The sequence below is a fragment of the Vombatus ursinus genome, unplaced genomic scaffold (assembly GCF_900497805.2).
Source record: "Vombatus ursinus unplaced genomic scaffold, bare-nosed wombat genome assembly UNPS02014158.1, whole genome shotgun sequence".
In the NCBI taxonomy this organism is placed as follows: Eukaryota; Metazoa; Chordata; class Mammalia; order Diprotodontia; family Vombatidae; genus Vombatus; species Vombatus ursinus.
Window position 1 is genome coordinate 5,376,697 of NW_020953936.1, and position 17,803 is coordinate 5,394,499.

General features: G+C 39.1%; 1 protein-coding gene across 4 annotated transcripts in view; it reads right to left on the reverse strand.

The window, feature by feature from the left end:
* Positions 1–603: 603 nt before the first annotated feature.
* Positions 604–17,803, reverse strand: part of TRMO (tRNA methyltransferase O) — a 28,920-nt gene continuing 11,720 nt past the window's right edge. For 3 of the 4 annotated variants that reach the window (XM_027859076.1, XM_027859078.1, XM_027859074.1), the window contains one exon: positions 14,529–15,852. In XM_027859076.1, the coding sequence (XP_027714877.1) occupies positions 15,596–15,852 (257 nt within the window). In that variant the 3' untranslated portion in view covers positions 14,529–15,595. Of the gene's footprint in view, positions 2,034–14,528; positions 15,853–17,803 lie in introns of those variants that run through there. The other variant, XM_027859075.1, reaches the window with a different exon arrangement.

The following is a 17,803-nucleotide window of genomic DNA, read 5'->3' on the forward strand; positions in this document are numbered from 1 at the left end:
GGTCAGTACTGGGAGGTTTCTCTAAAGTGGGGTGGGGGCTCAGAACAGAACAGAGGTGATAAATGTGCCTATTTTTGTAAGGGTATGCCCCTAGATCTATAGATCTATATTAAACTCTGAGATGGCTACAGAGACCCTAAGGGTGCAGAAGAGATCAAGACAATGGGAGGGGGAAGTAATCTAGCGCCTAAGTGTTCGCAAGCAAGCACCCTCTATCTAAGAAAACTGAAGCATCTGCACTGAATACTCTCTGATGCAGTCTCTGGGCTGGTGGCCTAACCGTGGCACCACCTAGTGGCCAAAATATACTAAACCTTCTAGCTGGTTAATTAAAAAGAAATTAGCCTTTACTAATTTTTAATTATAAGGATGACACACCCTCATTCAATCCATATGTCAAATGGTCACATGCCTCATATGGTACATGAAGCAGCTAAGGGAAAAGTGTAAGCTCCATAATACGAAGGAGTTGACATTCATTCTGTAGCGGATAAAAAGTTCAAGAGACATAGTATCTGGGTAATTAATCATTTTATTAATTACGGCTAGCAAATAATAAATAAAAAGATTTATATTTGTTATATGAACTTATTAATTATATTATGTAGATTTAACTAAACTAAACTTCACAAAATGGATAACTGACTTGAAAAGATTTCTACAAAGAAACTTTGGGGTAAAGATAACTCTAATGATACAAACACAAATGAACAAGAAAATGGCAAAATTGACAATTCTTCTGGTCATTATCAGCTCACATTGCAAGGTAAAAAATAACAGTCTAATAAGTTCTGACATTAAGTCAGCCAAAAAATTTTATCAAGATTATCTGAAATATGAATTTGGTATTAGCAAATAGTAGCATGAAGCCATCACAATTAGCAAAACAATTAAAAACTAATTTCTGTTGCCCAAAACAAGGACTTTCATCTATAAAAACTTATATCTGCACACCTAAAAACTGGAAAAGCATAACTTTTAAAAATAAATTTAAGTGGGTTTCCAAATAAATTTAAGTGGATTTTTAATCCCTTTGTTAAAATTTTGTTTTAAAAAACTCACACTTTCCAACAAAGTTATTAAGAAAAATTTATTGACATCAGGGAAGATGGAAATTTACTAGCTGAATTTCAACAGGAATCTTTAAATAATTATATGGGACTGAGAAATTAGTATCATTATTTAGTAAGCAGAGCCAATGGAGCACTTCTTTCACTTTGATCTATAGTATCTTTGTGAGGGTTTCTTTTTAAGCTATTATAACCACTTAAAACGATGTACAGAAATACAATCAAATTAGAACCAGAACTTCAAATTTCTGTATCACAAAATAACCAAGATTTTTTTAAAATAATGAAATATATTCAATTATATGACTTTCACTAAAACATTACTAATAATAGTATTTTAGGGAAAGCCAAAAAGGATCTTGCATCATTAACATATAAAAAACATTTGAAATATTTCATCTTCATAGCCTAATTCTAATTTCCATTTTTGTGGATGTTTTATAATGGACATATTAGTATAATGACCAAGTAACATATAAATTAACATGTGTTGGGAATTCAAACTCAAATCTTTTATTTATTTATTTTGCTAATAGGACAGTGTGATCAATAAGGTTTTGAGACCACTGCTCTAAGGTCTAGCTACAATGCCACCTTCTCTAAAAAGGCTAACAACTGAACATCATCTCTCCTTTTTTTTAAACTCAATTTTCATGTCTTCTGGCAAAAAAAGATATGTAGAATCATGCAGATGATTTAAGTTAAGTTTACAACATAAGAAATTTAGCACATTCTGTTATACACTTGAGAATTCATTATATTTCCCTTACTGCTTATTCATAAACAGGAAATATAAACTTTCAGATTTTTTGATTCACAAATGCTTTTAAAATAGTTTAGAGTTTGAAATTCCAAAACATAATCCTCATCCTTCCACAGACGCCGTAGAGAGGCACAACAGGAAGAGATTAGACATGGGTGGATCTCTAGAAAAGTTTCAGCTCCTTCTGATTTCCAAATGGCCTGGAAAAGAAGATTAATGGAGAGAATTCAAATAGCCACATGGTCAGATGTGATTACTGCTCCAGGATTCCACATGGGGTGGCTGAGTAGGGAGCAGCTATGACCACCTTATGTGAAGACAGTGGAAATGAGATAAAGCCAGTAAGACTTGGGCTGACCAGGACCAGTAGGGAACAGAGGGGAGATCAGGCCAAAACAGCAGATAGATGGTAGGCAAGATACCAGGATCCAGTCCATATTTGCTTTTTTCCTTCCTTGGAAGGTTGCCAGGGGAAACCAGTATCATTGATTCTGTTTTCCTGTCTGACCCTCTTACTTTCCATTTCCCTTGGACAAGTGGGAGGATGTACAGTGAGAGAAAAGATACTTATTCTCCTCTTTACTGGTAGGTACTGATGTTAGGAACTGGAAGCTTAATTCCCTTTCAAGGTTAATCTACCTTACAACGTACTTGAAGCTGCTCTTACATTATATGGCCATTTACTATGTTGTTGGCTCAAACCTTTGATCAGCAAGTTCAAGATCTAAAGAGAAGCTAAATCAAAAGGAAAAAAAAAGATTTTTTTTTCCATCACAAGCTGGGGTTGGAGTTAATGAACTGATGAGAGAGAGACAGCTATTTTAGTAATATTCCACAATAAATGCGTGAGTGTACATCTATTTATGCCTACCAGACTTGTTAACTCTGAGAAAAAAGCTAATAAGAAAATGAGTCATAAGAGAAACTGGGGGGGGGGGGGGCAGTATTTGGCTGGTGCAATTTTTTGCCTGAGGGCCCCTTTGGTACTGCTGCAGCTTAGTTAGCCTGGCCTGGAACTATCGGTTTTCTGATTACTGCCATCATGAGCCATTTCTTGAAAAAACTGATGCTGATATATCTGAAATGTATTTCGGTATATGTAATGGATGGTCTCTTACGGTATATGTAACGGATGGTCTCTTATGGTATACATAACATAGAGGTCTCTTCATATTGAGAACAGACCCTGTGTACAAGAAAAAGAACATTATAAGATCACTGAAAAGAGATATAAAAATTTGGAGGATTGTAAAATAATTTATAGAAGGGTCAGTTCAGGAGAGACCACACAGGAGGTCTTTTGTGATTTACCAGATACAATGAAACATTTAAACATTTCTAATGCTGTGGCAGTAGGACACGGTACATAGAAACTGATCTCCAGATTCCTTCCTCCACCCCCAAAAGAGCTGTTTGAGAGCTCACATGGACAGGGAAGGCTGGTTAAGCCAGGAAAAAAAACAAACTCAAACATAGGTAAGGCCAAGCCTAGAATTCCTCTATCAGAGGGATATTATAAGCTCAAGGGAGGACCCTTCTCAAGAAAGGAACCATGTCCATCTAAGCAAGAACCATGCGAAGTTTAGAATAGCCATATGACAGAATCATTACAGCATAGGCAGGTAACTGAATTAAAAAGAGGAACAGTTTGTTAGAAGGCTTTAAAGCAACCACTTTGGGACCTGTTCAGGGCCTGAAGGTTGCCCATCCTGGAATCACATGACAGGTATGTCTGCAAAAAGCAGAGGAAATTTGGTAGTGGTGGGATACTATAGGCATGCTACATTTCTCTATTCTACTATTCCACACAAACTTGTAATTCAGGTGTTTGGTTTTTTTAAACGATACAAATAGAAGGAGAAGAACTAAAACTTGAGGAAGCAGCAGTGGTTATATTGGAGCAAGAGAACCAGAGGTATGACATAAGCTGCAGTTGCCCTTCACTAGCCCTGAATTACAGCAGAAGCCGCTAAATTTGGGCCACTTGATGGGAAGAGTAAGATTAAGAGCAGAAGAAGAGCTGCAAAGAGAGACTGAACTTGAAAAGCACAGCCTCAAGTAGGTCCAGTTTATCTTTCTGTGTATGAAGCAGGGCAAAGCTCCCATGCCAATCAGAGTGAGATCAGTCCTTGAGTAGGCCTTTTACTTCCAGCCAAGGCAAGACAGGGAGACCCAGTATTTATTATGATTATTAATCATCATCATCTTCAAGTACTAGCACAATACAACCAAAAAACAAACTGGGACCCAATACTGGCATGTTTTTGACCATCCATGCAGTCTACACAGAAGCTAGTTGGAAAGAGGCAAGCAGTCAACATCATGAGAACGCTGGCTCTTGTAATTCAGAAACAAATCCCAGTCAGTTTTACTTTGGGAATTCCCCAGTACTGAAAGAATGTAAGGACTGGTTGAGGAGAAGCCCAGGAGAAGGATACACATGTTCTCAATGAATAAATAGGAAATGGGATGTGTCTGAGGAGCAACTCACAGAACCTACCTCACTGGCTCCCAACCATTCTGGGAATGATCTAGGAAGCTCCCTTTATCTGTGATGGAATAACTCAGAAACTATCTCAAAGATCCAGCAGGCTATATCCATCAATCTACAGTGGTGACAAAGAAGAAAAGTGGAATAATACAAATATTTGTGGACTATCAAATGTTGAACGGGAAAACTAAAGCAGAGCAGAATACCATACCAAGAGGTCTTGATGGCAGCCAACCAGTGGTCCTCAATATTGGGTTTATTCAGTGGATACATATTCCTGTGGCAGAGGACAATGAAAAGACTGCTTTCATACGCCCAGATGGATATTCTGCAGTTTAAATTTCTGTCCCAAGGCATTTCAAGGACACTTGCCACTTTTTTTTTTTCCAATTAGGGTTAAGTGACTCGCCCAGGGTCACACAGCTAGTAAGTGTCAAGTGTGTGGTCTGAGGCCGGATTTGAACTCAGGTCCTCCTGACTTCAGGGCCAGGGCTCTATCCACTGCGCCACCTAGCTGCCCTACCTGTCACTTTTCAATGGCTAAAAGAGAATAACAATAATAATAATAATGATAATGATAGCATTTTAAGGTCCACAAAACACTTCACATAAATTATCTCATTCAATCCCCACAAGACATAGATGACAGGTTTTAGAGTCAGAGGAGCTGGGTTCAAATGCTGCCTGCCACTTACTACCTGTGCAATCTTGGGCAAGTAACATCATCTCTGGGCTTCAGTAGCCTCATCTGTAAAATCAGTGGGTTAGACCAGATGGCTTCTGAGGACCCTTCAGACCTAAATCTATGATCCCATAATCCCACAAATGTGAGGGAAGACTGATGAAAGTATTGCATTGACTAGAGGAGTCAATGACACTGACAAGTACCAGTTCTGCATAGCCTCTGTGAGGGATATAGGTCACATTATGGTGCAGCAAAGCATAAGCACCAATCAGAGAAAACAGAAACATTCTTGAATTGGCTGCATCACAGAACCTTCAAGTTCTAAGAATTTTTCTAGTATTTGATGGCTACTATTAGAAACTTTTAAAGACCTATGTTGCTATAGCTAAACCACTAAATAATCTTGCTTTTAGATATGTAATGGAAGACAAAGAAAGCAAAAGGGCAAGAAAGGTAAATTTATTTGAAACCTTATGAGGCCATTTGGACATCAGTACACATGAGGGCAAATGTAAACAAGCTTTCAAGGACTTAGTTAACTGCCAGCACATTCATGTAAGACTAGGGAAGTCCAAGCAAGTCTTTTGTTCTCCTGCACACAGATGCTAATTTGTAGGATTGGAGAGCAATTCCATACCAAGGAAGCAATGGTCATCAGAAAACAAATGCATTCACCCAGAGAGAACTTATTAACAGTGAGAATCTATACTCCATTCAGGAATTTCTGGTTTTGAAAAAAAAAATGAACAAGTTAAAAAACTACGTGAATGGCACTAAATTTCAAGCATAGATCGATAACAACCCACTGACTTATTTAACTAGTGCCAAGTTAAATGTTGCTTACAAAAAATGAGTAGCAGCACGAGCCTATGAATTCAGCATATGTTCCCAGCAAGGGAAGACTAATTTGGGACACAGAGACCCTGTCTCAAATGCCATGTGATGCCTGAGTTACGGTAATCCCTAACTAAGGAGTAATTGCTATATATAATTATTCAGGGAGCTCGGATTCAATCACGTAGAAGTACAGTTGAGAGTTTGGGATTTTTTTCTCAGTTGTCTGCAGAGGACTAGTAGAAATAACAAAGATGGCTGGTAAAAGACTTTGAAAAGTGATATAAGCCAAGAAACAAGGAAGTGAAGCTAAGAATTAGGCAGTTTACTATTGAAACAATGGCAGAAGTTGGAGCTATGTAAATATTATACCTGACCACAATCCCACACATTGGACCACAAAGCAATCGGTGCTGCCCAGTGCATATTACACAATATACTTATCACTAGAAGAAAGCACTACATGGTGACTTTGGACATATGGGTCAAGAAAGAACCTTAGATTTACAGATTTTACTGGCAGCAGATGTCACTAAGAAATGTGAAACTTGCATCTGATGTGTTTAAAGAGAAGTGCTACCAACTCCTGCTTGCCATACAAGCTCTACAAGCATAGAGTACAAGCACTAACAAACCTTCGTAACACATCTTAATTCACTTTCTATCCCTGGAAAGGGACAGTAAGAATATGTACCATATCTAAGTGGTGAATGATCTTTTTCATCAGGCATGCACTGGCACACCCAACCAGAAACCAGAACACTCCCATGGTTGCTAAAGTGTTGTAGGAGAAGTATTTTCCAATACGTAGACTTTCCTGTCAGAATCCATACTGACCAAGGCAGAATTTGAAAGCAAGCTACTCAAATAAATACTAGTGTCAGAGATTCAAGAGGGTTAGACTTGACCATTCCCAATGAAATTCACACCTTGAGGGTTTTGATCACACATTAATGAACTGAGGGGAAAAAAAATCTCAGTGGAGTCAACATGTGACATTTCTAATATGCAGCCACAATTCCACCAGGAATGATGCCTTTATTCCACACTTACTGATATGTGGTTAAGAGGTATGCCTTTTTTGTACTTCAGAGTCAAAGAATATGGAAAAGATGCAAATACTCACAAGTCCATAACTTAGCTGACAGAAGGGTTAAAGGAATGACCTCAGCTCAGAAGAGCTCAGGACAGAAATAAATAACAGTATGACGCTTCTATTCATTGCTAAGTTCCTCATCTTGTGTGACAAATGTTTCAAGGAGAAATCTTTGTATTCAGGAAACAAGTCAAAGACTTGCCAGTCTACAAAATAGCCCCAGAGAATGGAGATGCTACAAAGACAATTCATCCCTACCGCTGCTTGCCTATGGGAATTGTGCTTTCTGATGATCAGCAGGAAAAAAAGATGGCGGACAAACAATATATCAGAAGGTGATCTTTCAAATAAAGGCACTCACTGTATATCGTAAGCAACTACTCTAGCAATATCCAGCTCCCCCATTTTATAGATGATATAATCTGAGACTATTTTAACAAAAGTATGAAGTCCAAAATGAGCGAGATCATAGCCATTATAATTGCCCCCGAACTACATCTGGAGTATTTTGTTGAATATCAGATGCCACATTTTAAGTGAGACATTAGGCACATACCAAAACTGAAGTACATACAGAAGAGGACAAGCATGGTTGAGAGGTCTCAAAATTATGCCCCCTGACTACTTAAGGGTCCAGGAATGTTTAGCCTGGAGATAATGATTATAATAATAATAGTTTTAACATTTAAGTGGGGCTTTAAGGTTTTCCAAGTGCTTTAGATATGCTAGGAGGGACCATATCTTCAAATAGATGAAAGGCTATCAAGAGGGATTAGACATTTTCCCTGGAGCTTCTAAGGGCAGAACTAATACCAGTAGTTGTTAGTAAGGGGTGATAAATTTTTTACATATTTGCAAGAAGTTCCTGAGCTATTCAAATACAGAAAAGGCTGCCTTGTGAGGTGGCTACTTTGCTAACACTTGGGATGCTCAAGCAGAGGAGGGCCTTCAACCACTAGAGCTTAATAGGGAACATTCATACTTTGGGTAATGGTTGAGTAATGGTACTTCGTAACCTCACGGTCCTGTTCAGCTAAGTAATTTTAGGCTTCTGTGAATTTTTGTAACACTGCATATTTGGAAACTAAAGATTTCCTAGTTTATACTGATATATATTTAAATACATTGATCTATATCTACATATGGAATTATGTGATATATTTACGTTATAAGTGTGTTTACATAAATTTGAGAAAATTTCATAAATTTCTGAGGTTGACAGACCATTTTCTTGCCAATGGTCTCAAAATCAAAGTCAAACAAGTTGCCCACAACTTGAGCATCCAACAATTAATTCATAATACCTATTCTAATACATTTTCTGTTCTAACATTCATTCATTATTCATCTTATTATTATTATTTGTATTATTATTCATCTGCTAGAATAGACTATTGACTCATATTAAGTTTGTAGTCAACTTAAGCCCCTAGTTCTTTTTCCACATTAACTGCAGTCACGTTTAACACTTGCCAGGTTTAAACTTGACCTTTCTTAGAGTATCAGACAAGAGAATCTAACTAATGAAGTAATATCATTCTTAAGTTCTGACAGTAACAGAAAGTATTAAACTAATTACAAAGGGTGCCTTTTGGTGAAATTTATGAGTTTCTATCTACATAATGAAAATATTAGTGGATAAAATATTAGTGGATTAGTAGAAAATATTTAGAAAGAAAGGCAGTGACCTGTCCATAACTATGCAAATTCAAGGTGAAGATTGCCAGCTCCACCAAGCCCCTCTAGTGTTGCTAAATAAAGCTTCAAGATTATTTGGTATTGATATTAGCTACCAATGGTTAGATGGAAATAGAAAAAAAATTTACTCCTTCAACACAAGCTGCTAGCAAGCCTGGGGGAGTTCCTGCTGAGGGACTGGTAGGAAGGTGGTCAAAAAGCAAAACAACCTCAGGGACTCTGCTAAGCTCCCTTCTTGTGACTTTAGGTCAAACTCACAAAAGGTCAGAACAGTTTAGGGTACGAATTGAAGGATCAGGCAGAGAAGGCTCCTAGAAGCAGTAATGCCGAAGTCCAGCAGATGGCGGCCTAGCAGCGCTCACGTCCATGGCTCAGGGAGCAGGGAGCAAGCAGCAATGAGCAGTTTCAGAAGCAATGGGGTATCTGAGCGGGTACCCAGTTCTAGGAGTGGGAGGTATCTTGAAAAGAGGGCTCCCTCACTAGTGCATAGGATTCTGGGGGGGACTATGCCTTGTGTGCATGTAAGGAATTTTCCTTGTCATTTAGCTTGCTATTGTATTCAATTAAGTGACTTGTGCTTTGAATTAATGTACCATCTAGTTTGTTCTGCTAAAACGGAAACATGAGATTAAGGGCTCAGGAGAGGTGGATTTGAATGGACACTAACACAAAAAATATCTCAAACTTGGCTGTCACTTGTCTGGGTACCATGCTGACTAGGAGGGCCTTTTTTGTTTTGTGGAGTTTTTTTAATTAGGGCAGACCTAATTAAATATTCATTTACTGGAACACGTTCTTTTCATTTCTTGTTCTTTTGATCTATTACATACACAGAATAAATAATTCACATTTATGTAGCCCTTTTAGACATATATAATGCTGTTCTTTTAACAACCTGGTGAGGGAGACCATATATTATCTCTATTTTATGGCTAGAGGGGCAGTATGACATAGTGGATAAAGAGCTGGTGGCCTTGAAGCAAGTCTTGCCCGAGACATCCTGGCTGTGTGATCCTGGGCAAGTCACTCAATCTCTCAGTGTTCCAGGCAACTCTATTAAGACTATAAATTGCAAGGGGCAGCTAGGTGGCGCAGTGGATAGAGCTCCAGCCTTGGAGTCAGGAGGACCAAGTTCAAATCCGACCTCAGACACTTGACACTTACTAGCTGTGTGACCCTGGGCAAGTCACTTAACCCCATTTGGCTCACCGAAAAAAAAAAAGGCAAAAAACAGGACTATAAAACGCAGAAAAGGCAGCAACCTACATTGGTAGAATGGTCTTATCTTGGAGATGCTTATACCAATGAAATCACAGATCAGGTCCCTATTCCCACTTAATGGATAATGAAACCGAGTCTCAGAAATGAAATGATCTGCTCAGTCACTCAGCTAGTGAGGGTCAGACACAGGATTCCACCCTTGGCCTGCCATTCCTCCTTACTTCCTGTGTGACCTGGGCCTCAACTTCTTCAGCTGTAAAACGAGGGGGTTGATCCAGATGACCCCTTCCAACTCAACATCTATGATCTACTTCTATCCAATGATCTCTATGTGATCTCTATGTGATCTATATTTATCCAATGCTATTTGCACCATATTTCATTGCCTCTAGGAAAGCAAATAAAGCATTCTTACTCTTTATTAATCACTTAGTTAACTGATCTATCAGTCAAGAATACTGACCAAACACCCCTAATGTGCAACTTACTGCACTACTCTGTAGGAAAACAGATTTTTGAAAGAGTTCAGTTGATTTCAATTTGCAAAACCTTACAAGATGTTTCAATTTGAAAGACCAACTTCAGTTAGTTTCAACGTACAAATAAAGAAATTAAGCAGATATGGATTTTAAAGAAGATTGTCTAGTTAGGAAGAGAAAGCAAGATTCTGTCCTAATATAGGGGACAAACTCAAAACAGTTTGTCAATAGCTAAATATTTGCACTTATCAGTGCCTGGCACGTATAAGTGCTTAATAAATGCTTTTTCATTAGTTCATTCAAACTATACACGAAAACTAGTAAGTTATCCCTTCCACACTGTTACTTGGTTTCAATATATCATGGGGCAGCATAAGAAATTAAATGGGAATTTTGGGGGAGTTTTGTGGAAGCCACAGATGACATGCAAAGGCCAGCAGATGACACAGAGCCTATAACCAAATGCTTAACACAAATTTTACAATAATTAACTATAAACACCCCATAAAAGGAAAAGAAAAATTCAGATTTCTCTGGTATAGAGGGCCAAAAAATTTTATGTGGATTTTCCATGGCACTGCACCACTAACCCCCTCAATGTGGAAGGAATAACCATATAGTGGTGTTTTCATCTCAAAGCAGCAACTATACTAGTCTTTCAGATGTAACTACGTAAGTGTGCCCTGAGAAGACTGCCCAGCAGCTATAATGAAAGTGTATACTGGCTGTGTCCCATACTTGAAATGCTCTCTTTCCCCACCCAGTCTCCCCAGTAAGACTCAGCTCAAATCCCACCTTCTGTCAGGAGGCCTTTATGGGTCTTGTCTCCCCAACTCCTAATGTCTTCCCTCTTAAACTGCCTTCCATTTCTACTATACAAATCTTGCACATTACTTGCGGGTTGACTTCTCCGTTAGAATGTCAGCATTCTGAGGGCAAGGATGGTGTTTTTGCCTTTCCTTGCATACTTAGTACTTAACACTGCGCTTAGAATATAGTAAGCACTTAATAAATCCTTGCTGACTGACTAGCTATTCCTCGATATTGCCTACCCAATAAACTTAATTCTGGCACTGAATGCAATCTAGTATCTGGCTCTAATCTAGTTTCCAACCTTAGCTCAGGTTACTTCTCATTCTTTTTCTGCTTTACAGACAAAACTAACTAGTCCCCATTCCCCAATATCCTGCCTTCTCATCTCCTGTACCTGTCCTTTCCCCCTTTCAGAAGCTGAAATTCACTGGATGTCGACAGAGATCAGCAACGCCTAAGGCTGGATCCCCCAAATGTGGTTGGCGATGGCAGGAAGGCAGATTCTAAACCTGTGACACCAGGACAGTGAGCTTAGAGAACTATATCTGGATCCTTTGCACTGTAGTAAAATGCCTCCATTCTTAATAGTTGCCACTTCTATAAGGCCTACTTTTATATATGAAGGCCATTTATAACTAGGTATACTCAAACTAAGTCTGTTTAGGTCAGACATTCATTCTTATTATTAAGCAGATTATAGTAGTGTTACGTTTGTTTTCTCACCAGAGAACCGAAAATATCATAAGGGAATTAGGATTAATTACTATTGTTTATGTGGTTAAAAATTTATATTTCTTCCTTTGAAGTCCTCAGAGTTCACAAAACACTCTCTGATTCACTTACCTATTACTTTGTACTCTAGTTAATTGTGTACATGTCATAACCCCACTCAATTGTAAGCTCTACAACAGGGGCCATGTCTTATCTAAACTCTGTACTGCTCCTAATACCTAGCATAGAGCTCTTCACTTAGTAGGTGTTTAATAAAAGTGGGCTGAGTTGAAAACTTATAAGGTAGAATACTCTTTAGGAGAGAAAATACATTTAAGTATACTATAAAGGCACATTATTGGTCCTTTAATGGACCACTAATATCAGACATACAGCAGCCAGGGTGGTGCAGTGTATAGAGAGCTGGGAGTAGTCAGGAAGACCTGAGTTGAAATCCAACCTAAGATACATACTAGCTGTATGACTTTGGGTAAGTCACTTAACCTGTTTCTTCCACTGTAACATGGAAATGATAATAATAGAACCTACCTCTCAGGGTTGCTGTGAGTATAAAATGAGATATCTGTAACGTGCTTAGCATAGTACCAGGCACTTGGTATGTACTATACAAATGCTAACTATCATTATCTTTTTTACTATTACATGTCAATGCGACAGAACAGTTTCACTCAACGGAGCATTAAAAGCATTGGCTAAATATGTCTGTGTAAATAACCATGAGCAATAAGATCTCATTTCGAAACATGGTCATTCATCCAGTCTCTGAGTTTTGATTACTTAATACCTATTACTACTGACCTTGGGCATTTATCTAACCTGCTTACGCTATCTTTTTTAGCTATCTAGTCACAATATTAATCTCTCAACTACAGGCAATATAGTTTCACAACCAATGGTTACCATTTCACCAGATTTTACTGGGATGATTCCCTATGTTGATACAGGATGACCAAAATAATATCAAGTAGGTTTTTTAAAAAGGGGATTGTGCTTATTAAAAACTGCTACCTTTAAAAATAACCCAAGTATCAAAAATTCAAAGGACCTGCCCTCAAACCACTAAGCATTTATTGTGCACTGCGTGAAAAGCACTGTGTCAAGACAGCTCTACAGCCTAGTATTCTTAGAAAAATATAGAAGTGACCTACACTCATTTGTGAGTCTATCCAGTTGCTTTTGAGACAGATGCAGTTTGTATCTTGATTCTTGCTCACAGAAATGTCTTTGGCAGGCAGAGTGACATAAAAAAGAGAGCCCTAGAGTAGATTTCTATCAAGTCACTCTATCAATCAACTACCATGCATTTTTTATGCATTGTGCGTGGCACCAGGGACATAAAGATAAAAATGAAACGGTCCTTGCTCTCAAGAGGCTCACTTCCTCTCAGGGGAAACAACATATACACAAATAATTAAACATAAGATAATTTTGTGGGCAAGGGTTGACGGCAGCAGCTGGAGGAGTTAGGAAAAGTCTAATGGAGAAAGAAGCATTTGAGCTACATGTTGAAAAAAGGCAGAATGAGGAAGGAATGCATTCTAGGCCAAGAGTATGCAATGTAAGGGAACAGGAGACACAACATTGTGTGAGAGCAGCAAGCACACAAGCGTGCATAGACCCTACAGTGTGCAAAAGGGAGTAACATGAAATGATAACGTGTCATATGTAATAAGTCTGGGATGAAGGACTTTAACTGTCAAGGAATTTGCATTTTAACTCTGAGAAAAGATTTCTCACCCTTCTTGTGCCAGAGGCCTCTTTGACAATATGGTGAGACCCGTGGACTCCTTTTCAGAATAGTGTTTTTAAATAATTGAAGAAAATGTTAAATCTCAGCTAAAGGTTAGTGAAAATAAAGACAGAAATGTTTTGCCATCTTTGTCTACAAAAATCCCCTGAAATCTATCTGTGTAGCCCTATGGCGACCTCAGACCCCAAATTAAGAACCGCTGGCCTAGGGGCAAGAAGGGACCCTCAGAGCTGAGGAGTGACAGGGTCAGACCTGTTCTTTAAGAAGGTCACTTTGGCAATTGTGTGCAGGATGAATTGGAAAGAACAACAGGTACCTGGACGTGTTATTCTGCCTCAATATCATCATGTGTAAACTTTACACATGTGGGGATTATCGTCAATGGTCTCCAAGGTTCCTTCTAACTCTTGTTGCTGTCCGACTCTTCATGACCCTATTTGGGGTTTTCTTGGCAAAGACACTGGAGTGGTTTGCCATTTCCTTCTCTAGCTCATGTTTTATGATGAGGAAACTGAAGCAAACAGGGTTAAGTGACTTGCCCAGGGTCACACAGCTAGTGTCTGAAGCCACACTGGAACTCAGGAAGATGAGTCTTCCTGACTCTAGGCCTGGTACTCTATCCACTGAACCAACTAGCTCCTTCCAGTTCTAGTATTCTATCTCATCTTATTAACTTTTGTGATTTGGAATGACTTTTTTTTTCCTTTAGGGAGATCGAATTTCTAGTCATTTCTTAGTGAGTAGAGTTTTTGAAGTTTTTTGGACTGAAAGCTCCTATGGCAAGGGCATGAACTGCATGAGTGGCAAGAAGTTAACTGATCCCTTCCTGACTCAGTGGCAGCCCAAAACACTTCTGCACACGCTGATACTGACACCATTTTTATAAAATGAAAGTTTATTAAAAGTAGATGTTTCCATACAACCTTTTTGAGCAAAAAAACTAAAGCAGTGGGAACTGTAAGATGCCACTTCGTTCGTTTGCAATAACCACAGATGGGCTATGCGAAAAATGCACAAGAGCATATTTAACAAATAATGTATTGAGGGTATGGTACCTACAAATAGTACTATTAGTATCTAACCACCGTATTAACAAGGTTCCTTCGGATGACTAGAATAACTTTGCCCATCCCGCCCTGAGATATAGGACCTTTTTCCTCCAGATGACTGACAAGATAAAAAACAGGAACTAAATATCTAGAATAGAATGGCTAAAGAGGCCCTACTGCTACCCACCTACAGGGACAGTCTTCTGTCAGGCTAGTTCCCCAATCCCTAAGCTTTTCTTTTCTTTCCCAAATTTACTGGCCTTTCCACTCTCACCACTTATTTCTTCTGACCAGGGTTTCTCACCTTATATATTGCAAAAGCATTGTACATAATGCCTGGCATGGTACCTGGCATGGTACGATGGTACTTGGTACTTAATAAATGCTTATTAACTAAAGAAACAGAGGGCAGTCTCCCATATACAAATGTTTTAATGTTATTGAAGGGTTTTTGTTGTTGTTGTTGTTTTTTTACTAATAGTAACAGTTTGTTGGTATATTAGTAAATAAAAAGGATGTCAGCCAGGGTACAATAAGCTCCTTCCCATAGATATTCCATCTTTGCTTTCTTCAAAGAACAGGTGTCTGGGTTAGGGTGATAAGCTAGCCTAAGGGCTCTCTACTGTTAAGGTTAGTACTAAAACTAGAAGAGCCAATGGCAGGATCAGAAGCCAAGAGAGGAACTGTGGAGGGTTACCACTACTATCCTTTGTCACCTGACTCCACCCTGGACTACTCCTGAGTCAAGTGAAAAACAAAGAGTTGAGATCTGAATGAGAACAAGTCCAGGAAGGAGCCAGATGAAGGGGAAGAGAGAGAAGAAAGAAGGAAAGCCCAAAGGCTTCCTCCTTGGAGTCATTCCATACGAAGATCAGAAGGAAGTCCCTAAGGCAGGTTTACCTGTTCCACATTACTTAAGATGAAGCTGACTGTAATGAACACTGCCCAACTGTATTCTCAACCGTGTCATTATGCTTGATCCTTAGCACTTCGGCAAACCCATCACCAAACCAGCAAGTAATGTGCGCTGTGTCCATCGAAAAGTAGAAAAGACGGTCCTGACAATGTTTCCTTCGATACACAGACCGGGGATCAGCTGCTAATACATCAATAATGGCACACTTTGCTTCTTTCACAGATCGAAAATATTTAAATGAAGTTATATTGATACCTGAAAAAAGAAGAACATATTAAAATTTTTAAAAAACTCATCTTTACTTTGAAATCACATGTGGGTCAAATTTTACTGTAATGAACTTCAATTTTATTGTGCTAAATAGCTCTCAAAATAAATGGGCCGCCATCTGAGGCTTAGATATCTTAATCACAGAGATTTTCCACTCAGTTCAACAGGCATCTATTACATATGCCAGGCACTATGCTAGGCGCCTCTACAGACTACATCTGTACTGGTTGTTATGCAGTAATTACAGCCTTCTTCCCTGAATCAAACCATGACATTTTCTTTTCTGATTGTTAAGATGGGGACTCTTATTTGTTGTTAGCCTTACAATACCAAATATCCTACAACTAATAATAAATAGTTAGCATTTATATAGTGCTTTAAGGTTTTCAAGACACTTTACAAATATTATCTCATTTCTGATCCAAGATAATTTCAAAGGACCCATGATGAAAAATGCTATTGACCTCCAGAGAGAGATTTGATGGAGTCTGACTGAAGATTGAGGCATACTTTTTTACGTTTCTTGCTTTTCCTTATTTTTTTTCAACATGTCTAATATGGAAATATGTTCTGCATGATTTCACATGTATAACTGATATGATATTGCTCGCCTTCTTGAGGGGTGGGGGAAGGGAAGGAGGGGAGAATTTGGAACACAAAATTTTAAAAAATGAATGCCAAAATAAATTATCCAAAAAAACCTAACTAAACAATGTTATCTCATTTTATCTTTACAACAATCCTGAGAGGTAGGTCTTGTTATTATCCCCATGTTACAGATAAGGAAACTGAGGAAACACAGGTTAAGTGACTTGCCAAGGGTCACACAGCTAGTAAGGATCTGAGGATGGATTTTAATACAGGTCCTCCTGACTCCAGGTCTAGAGGTCTATCCTCTGCGTTTAGCAGATGCCTACCAAAGAATAGTGAAGGAAACTATCACCCAGTCATCCACTAGGACCTAATCAGTACAAGCATCTTGCCATCTGCCTGGCTACTGTGTGGTACAGCGACTCTAACACAATTAAATCCAGAGACTTCTCAAGGTAGAAGCAAAAAGTTACTCTTTATTACAATCTCGCGAGAAGGGGTGTCTACTCCTCCAGTACACTACCAGCAGGAGAGAGGAGGCACAAAGGACAAAGCAAGGTTATATATCTTAACCCAAACAAGAAACTCCCACCCCCCCCCCCACTATCCCTTACTCCCACTGGCTGAGAGGCGGGCTTACATTCTAGGCGTGAAAATCTTTCCCATTCCCAAAGAGCAAGGAAACAGGGTATAGCCAATCCAAACATACATGTCCTTACTTAGTATATCTAATGCTGACGTGGCAGTGGCAATCAGGAGAGGGTTTAGGGCCGAATTCCTATAGGGTTAGGTAATTTAAACTTATGGCCTGTTCGTTCTCTCAGAGCCTATCTCTAGTTTCGAGACAGTCTTTTCATCACCACCCTGAGAAGTCTTCACAGGTTATATCTCATTCACTACTGTTGGAAATAACCTGGTGCCCAAACAGACACAATAAGTTAGACAGACTCAGGATGAGTGAAGCAGTTGAAACCTTTAATATGCTTCCTGCAGGAAGTGGGTATGGAACTCGAGATGAGCATTCTCGCACGTGCACGCGCGTGCACACACATGCACACACGCACACATACACACACACACACACACACACACATACACACACAGACTACAGAACTGAGAGCAAACTTTACATCTCTACTCCCAGCTGCAAGGCTCTCCTAGCTGACTTTCATTGGCAGAAGTCAGCACAGGCCACAGACTTCCCGGAATGCCCACATGTGCCCCTTGGTATGTTTCCCCCTTCTTCATACATCGCATGTTTAGAAAACGGCATCTTAACCCCACCCGGAGGTGCAGAAGCCAGTGTTCATCAGCCTATTAAGCATGGGCACTCTAAATAAAGATT